Source organism: Siphateles boraxobius, unplaced genomic scaffold (assembly GCF_051911475.1).
Source record: "Siphateles boraxobius isolate OS27281-9 unplaced genomic scaffold, OSU_SipBor_1 50, whole genome shotgun sequence".
Lineage (NCBI taxonomy): Eukaryota > Metazoa > Chordata > Actinopteri > Cypriniformes > Leuciscidae > Siphateles > Siphateles boraxobius.
Window position 1 is genome coordinate 1,225,463 of NW_027509142.1, and position 7,038 is coordinate 1,232,500.

At 35.1% G+C, this 7,038-nt stretch overlaps 1 protein-coding gene across 3 annotated transcripts in view; it reads right to left on the reverse strand.

The window, feature by feature from the left end:
- Positions 1 to 1,201: 1,201 nt before the first annotated feature.
- The window catches only part of tmem106c (transmembrane protein 106C), a 10,388-nt gene continuing 4,551 nt past the window's right edge, over positions 1,202 to 7,038 (reverse strand). For all 3 annotated transcript variants that reach the window (XM_077204648.1, XM_077204646.1, XM_077204647.1), the window contains 4 exons: positions 6,770 to 6,910; positions 5,241 to 5,290; positions 4,794 to 4,847; positions 1,202 to 2,303 (listed from right to left, as the gene is read on the reverse strand). In XM_077204648.1, coding sequence (XP_077060763.1) covers positions 2,144 to 2,303; positions 4,794 to 4,847; positions 5,241 to 5,290; positions 6,770 to 6,910 — 405 coding nt within the window. In that variant the 3' untranslated portion in view covers positions 1,202 to 2,143. The remainder of the gene's footprint in view (positions 2,304 to 4,793; positions 4,848 to 5,240; positions 5,291 to 6,769; positions 6,911 to 7,038) is intronic.

Sequence of the window (7,038 nt, forward strand, 5' to 3'; positions counted from 1 at the left end):
AAAAAAAATTGCTTGTCCAGAAAAAAATAGGATTTTTTTTGTGTTGTAAATATAATTTATTCTGAAGCAATATTCTCATCAGTGTTCAGTCAGCTTTTACATATTTAAATCTGCATATTTATATTTTAACCTTTATAAACAGCATTTTTCCCTAATCGTTTTAAATATATGCTTCATCTTTCATTTAAAATTCTTAAATTTGATCAATAAATTCAATTGAAATAAGACACTATATGGCTGTTACCAATCAATCTAATTAATTTACACGAAAAAATGACAACTGCATTAAATAATGTTATAAAATTGGTTTAAATATTTTTTGAATATACAAATATGACATACTGGAAAGAATGATAGCCTACTTTTAAACACAAAACTAATCCACCAGTAGGAGGCGGCAGGTGACCGTCTTAATGAGTGAGTTATTGAGTCATTTATTCAAATGATTTGCTCAAATGGCTGAATTAAACTTTATATTATGACATTTCATTAAGCAATATCACAAGAGCAAGAGAGCTTTTTTCTCGAACATGAGCACGATTGCAAATGTGATATTTATTTTTATATATTTATTTTATACAAACATTTAATAGACTTAATAAAGCAACTTAATTTTTGACAATTTTTTCAACAAAAAAAAATGTGCATTTCCGAGCAACACACTTCTGTTTCCTTACTGAATGAATCAGAACAAATCGTTGAATAACGATTCCGTGAATCACACAATTGTTTTGTCGCCACCTACTGGCGGTTTCAGTTTCATATTAAAAAGTAAGCCTATCATTTGATTTTTCCATCACATTTCTATATTCAAAATCTTATTTTTTAAAACATTAATCACAACATTATTTATGCAGTGTAATTGTACCAATTCAGACGCAACTTCTGCAACACTTAAATGAATTGTATTGTTCGTGATTTGATGGTAACTGGTCTTGTCTTGGTCTCGGTTTAGGTGGTCTTGACTACACTAGGAATCATGAAATGGATTTAATGATCATTTCTGTTGCTGCATTATTTCAGGGATGGTTCTTCAGTTTTAATGCTTCTAAATTATATAAAAGTCAACAAAAAACTAAAGTCAACAGTTTGCAAAGCTTTGTGCAACTGAAGTGAAACTGAACAGTTTTCACTGATTGTTAATGTTCAAAATCTGGCATGTGGAAATTTGAGGGAAAAAAAGAATACAATCATACAATAATAAAAAACAATGACAAAAAAAGATTTTATTTTTCTTCCCGAATGCTATTCAAAACAAAGATTTTATCATCAGCAGATTTTTCTCATTTTAGACAATGGAAAATACAATCAAATCTCAAGGCACATTGAGGATATTTTACATAAAAACATAGAAATAATTCAGCCAAATGTGCAACTTCAAGTAAGAAACAAACGCCCTTCTTAAAACATCTAAACAAGCAGTAATCTGATTCTTATGATTGTCAATGATTCATGAATGTAAGCATTTTCAGAATTCGTAAGATAAAAACTTAGTGAAACCCCTAATGCATGAGTAAGAGCAAAACATTCAGCATAATCACTATTTTTTTTCTTTTTATATTTTGATTTATAATCACTATTGAACATCTAATATAAACTAACAATCTCAGTTTTCATGGCTTCACAGAAGCAGTGACACACTTAATAGTTTTGTAACAGTCACCTCATCTTCAGTATCACAGCAGTCAGAACAAAACCTCTTTTGCTGTGTATATGACAGATGTTCTGACTCTTCGAGAACGATTCAAGTTAATTTACACGGTTCAACATCCATCAATCAGAGAAATGACTTCAGCAGTAAACATGAAATCTTTAGCATAATTGCATAAGACAGTCAAGCAAAGTATAACATTTTTTACAGAACAAAAAAGTACTTTAAAGTGCACCTCAGCATTGACAATCCCTTCCATAATTAAATCTCCCTTTTTATCGATCACTGCAAAATTATAGAACACCCTTTATAGATCATTGATTTACACTATAGCAAGTGAGAAGCTCTTGAATATTGACCTTGAACTGAGAGCATACGTTTCATTCTGAGTGATTCATCCAAGCAATATCTGTCATCATAGCTGCTCTGTTCAGAATCAGTAAAGCACAGAATTAGGAGTCAAACGGATGAAACCGCGCTGCCATTGAGCTTTCAGCCGTCCAGTTGTTTCATCTGAGCAGGGAAGTGAGGTTTGGACCACATCATGCCCGAGGGCTGGTGGTTGGTGGAGTTGGCGCCGCAGTCGATGTAGCGGTAAGATTCCAGTGTGTTCTGGGCCGTCCGCACCATGTAGGAGGTCTTCACAGTGGTCCTGTGGTGTGTATAAGAGATGCCGTCAGGTACATTTCATGAAGAATCTAAAGTAAAACCCTTCATATACTCAAGATTAAGACTATGGCCACCCCTAAAAAAACTCTGGCCACCCCATGTTGCTTGTTAATGGATAACAGAACACTATATTAACGGGATAGTTCACCTAAAAATGAAAATTCTGTCAGTATTTACTCTCCCTCATGTTGTCCAACCCTGTAAGACCTTCGTTCATCTTCGGAAGACGAATTAAGATATTTTTGATGAAATCTGAGAGCTGGATCACTCCTCCATAGGCTTCTTCAGGGATTGAAACTTGCCGGCCCCGAAAAGTTATTAAAGACATCGTTAAAATAGTCCAAGTGACTACAGTGGCTCAATCTTAAGTTTATCAAGCGATGAGAATACTTTTTGAGCGCAAAAACAAACAAACATAAATAACGACTTCATTTCAACTATTCATTTCCTTCTCTGTGGCCCTCAAGTCAGTTCACTAGTGTAATAGCGTACGCTTCGGTTGTTGTACGTCACACATCACGTCACGCATCACACACATGACCAGCGTCGGCCAATAGTGAGCCTACGTGTGACGTACAACAACCGAAGCGTACGCTATTACACTAGTGAACTGACTCGAGGCTCACAGAGAAGGAAATGAAGAGTTGAAATAAACTAGTTATTTTTGTTTGTTTTTGCGCACAAAAAGTATTCTCGTCGCTTGATAAACTTAAGATTGAGCCACTGTAGTCACTTGGACTATTTTAACGATGTCTTTAATAACTTTTCGGGGCCGGCAAGTTTCAATCCCTTAGAAGCCTATGGAGGAGTGATCCAGCTCTCAGATTTCATCAAAAATATCTTAATTCGTCTTCCGAAGATGAACGAAGGTCTTACGGGGTTGAACAACATGAGGGAGAGTAAATACTGACAGAATTTTCATGTTTGGGTGAACTATCCCTTTAAAGGACAATTTCCGGCCAAAAATAAAACATGGGTACCGAGTCTACCGTTCTCTGGGATTCGTTTTCATTGTAATCGAATGTACCCAGTTTTATCTTTAGTTTCACCACAGATTAGCATATAATGCTAGTGTATGGGGCATCGAATAAGTAAAAATAAAAATCGCTAGTTAATACCACTAACAAGGCTCAAAATAGCCCCACACTAACACGGAAGCATTAATGAGGGTCTCTACATACAAACCGAAGCATTGTGAACTTTGTAAGTGTACAGGGAGTTTAATAAGAAGATACTTTACAAAGACAGTACAGTTTGCGTATACAAGCAGGAGCCATCTTTGAAAAACAGTCTCGACCAGTCGAACCACGAATGCTGTGCTACGTGAGCTGAACTGTGACTATCGAGCAGCACGTAGCACGGCGTTCATGGTTCGACTGGTCGAGACTGTTTTCCAAAGATGGCTCCTGCCTATATAGTAAGAGTGGGGCTATTTTGAGCCTTGTTAGTGGTATTAACTAGCGATTTTTATTTTTACTTAATCTATGCCCTATATATACTAGTGTTATAAGTTAACCTGTGGTAAAACTAAAACTAAAGATAAAACTGGGTACATTCGATTATCATGAAAATACATCCCAGAGAACAATCGACTCGGTACCCATGTGCTATTTACTCCTAGGTTCATTTTCGGCCGGAATTGTCCCTTAAGGTCTAGGCATATGATCAAACATGGACTTAAATATTATACATCAAATCCTTTCAGGATTTCCTTCTCAAACTCCGCCTCCACTTTACTCGTGTATGCCAGCTTTAATCGTACCGCAGTGATCGCTTTGAGCTTGAAATGGACGAAACTCACAAGTAATCTTGTATATGTGTCACGATATAAACAGTAAAACAGATTCATTTTGTAGCTTTAGCCTTACTAGGTCAACCCAAAGCATTTCATTCTCTGAAGCTCCAAATAGGAAATCGGACTGGTTTCAGTTGATGCGTGAATAAAAGTTAAAAATTAGGCTACTAGCTAACTTTATTTTGTATACATTTCATTATTAGATTGTTTGTTTTAGTGGTTTATTACTTAGAAACTAAATATAAAGAAATGAAAACTTTTCTTAAGAGATAAACCCTCAGTCCCAAGGTCTTCTATGTGCCATACACATTGGTGTTTAAATGTAGGCTAAATAAAAAAATAAAAAAATATGACCTTATCTTTTTTTTATATTCATATCAGGCCGAGAGAAATATAACCTTTTTTTTTTTTGGTAAACATTGGTTAAAACACTGTTTTGGCTCTTAGGGCCCGGGATTTGATGACTATTTTGAGTGTTTAGGTTTTCTTTTTCTTTCACAAAGTACTACGGATACGCCGAAGGAAACCGTTCCAAAAAGTATTGTCCGGACCTTCGCTGGGAAGGAAATGAAGAGAGGAAATAAACATTTCCTGGAGGCGACACTGCACTTCCAACGTTCAATGTAGGACAACAGCAAAAGAAAAAAAGCAGCACAAATGTAGTGATGAGAAACTTACTGCATGAACACCACAATGTTGTGGACCTTGATGCTTGCCATGGTGCAAAAGGCACTGAGAAAACAGACACGAATAGTTCAGAAACAGAAGAGCAGACACACAGAGTCATGGGGATCAACTTGTTCATCCTAAAGGCCCATTCACATCAAGGACGATAACTAGAAACATATAAAATTTGTTCTAAATGTAAAAGAATAGCGGAGTCCACTCACTCACTCCACTACTATAGGCTCATCCAGCTGATGAACGATAAAAACATTGAGAGCCAATCAGAATCCATCCTGCTTTGCAGAGCTCGAGCATTTAAAGCGGCAGACGGTAAAACTGCAGCGTATGCTTATAATAAACAGGATGTTATCAATCATTGGTGCAGATGCCAATATAATTATCTTTATAGCAATTGTTCTTGGTGTGAACAGGCCTTAGGAGAACTGATGTGATACTCACTAAACATAAGAGAGGCTTCCTCCAATCTCCACGCTGACAGTGAAGTTGACCTGCATTCAAAAACATGTTACACAACTGCACCACTACTGCCCAATACTCAACCATCCATCTGAGTCACTTCTTCCACTGAATTACCGCATCCACAATACAGTTCAGAAGTTAAAGACTTTTATGACGTTACAAAAGATTTATATCCCAAATAAATGCTGTTCTACTGAACTTTCTATTCATTGAAGTATCGTGAAATAAATGTATCACGGTTTCCACAAATATATTAAGCGGCACAACAATCTTTTAACATTGGTATTAATCAGAAATGTTTCTTGATCTTTAAATCATCCTATTAGAATGATTTCTGAAGGATCATGTGACACTGGAGGAAGACTGGAGATATGATGCTGAAAATTCAGTGTTCAAATAGAAAACAGTTTAATATTTCACAATATTAGGGTACAACGGGGCTAAAGGCACACCTTAAGAAAACATTTGTGCATTTCACTTCTCCCATACTGTATGATTTCACAAAATATATATATGTTTGTATTGAACATTGATGGAGCAACAGATTTTGTGTGAAAATAAATTTGTAAATTTTGTTTAAAAATCTTATAAATGTATGAGGTGGAGAGGGGGCTTTTGTGAGGTACACGGGGTAAAACCAAACCAGCACGGGGCAAAAGGCACACATATGGATACAAATACTTGGCTAAAATAATGTTTTTAATAATGTCTAAGTAATACTTGTTCAAAACAACCACTTTAGCAACGTTTGTACATATTTCTGTTTATTTTGATAAATAAAAGAATTCATTTTTGTTCAATAAATATACTGTCATTAAAATATGTTAATATAAAAATATATTTAAAAAATACATAAAATTATTTTAAAAAGTGAAGTTTCTAAAAGCATTAAAAGAGATCCAATAACAATTTAATATAGATTTAAAGTAGTAACATTAAATTATATTTTATTATATGATATGATTACTATCATATTTTTAAATATGATGGTTTCATCATGAATATGTATATTATCTCTAAGGTGGACACCCAGCTTGATGTATGATATATTTGTCATGTCAACAAATGGAAAAGTCAGATATTTATTATCATGTTAATTACTGTCTTCCTTTTACCCCAAATACAAAAAAATGTTGCTTTAATTACCTTGAACAAAACTGAACATCATTAAGACGACCTGCGTCTCAAAATATATTCAATCATTTTAGCGATTCTCATTTGCTACTTAAATCTACAACATTTAAAAAAAACATCAAATATTAGATTCAATTAGTGCAGAATCAACTTTACGCTGCTGTTCCCTGCGATTACGTCAAGGATCAGACAAAAATCCACGTGCATCTTGAAAAGCAGATGTTTGGGAAAGTCCTGCGGCAAGTTGTGCAATCTAGCGGTTTAGAGGAATATATACTGTATTTTTTACCAAATAAATGTAACCTTGGATATCTCACCGTCCCCAAACTTTTGAACGGTAGTGGCCATTATAAAACGAAGCCGACTCGTCGTACCTGTCTCTGGCTGAGAGGCTGAATGTGGATGACATTGTCCAGCGGTTGAGAGCCAATCACTGTCTTCATGTAGAGCACCTGACAGCTCACACTGTCCACCCACACCGTGAAGAAATTAGAGTTGGTGAAGTTTAGGGAGCTCTGTTTAAAAAATAAATAAATATTACACACGGACATATTACAGACAAGTTTCTTTAAATATGTTTTCGGATTCAAAGCATTGTGAACTATTACAAGAAGATTATAAATATAATTTATTCCTATTGTAA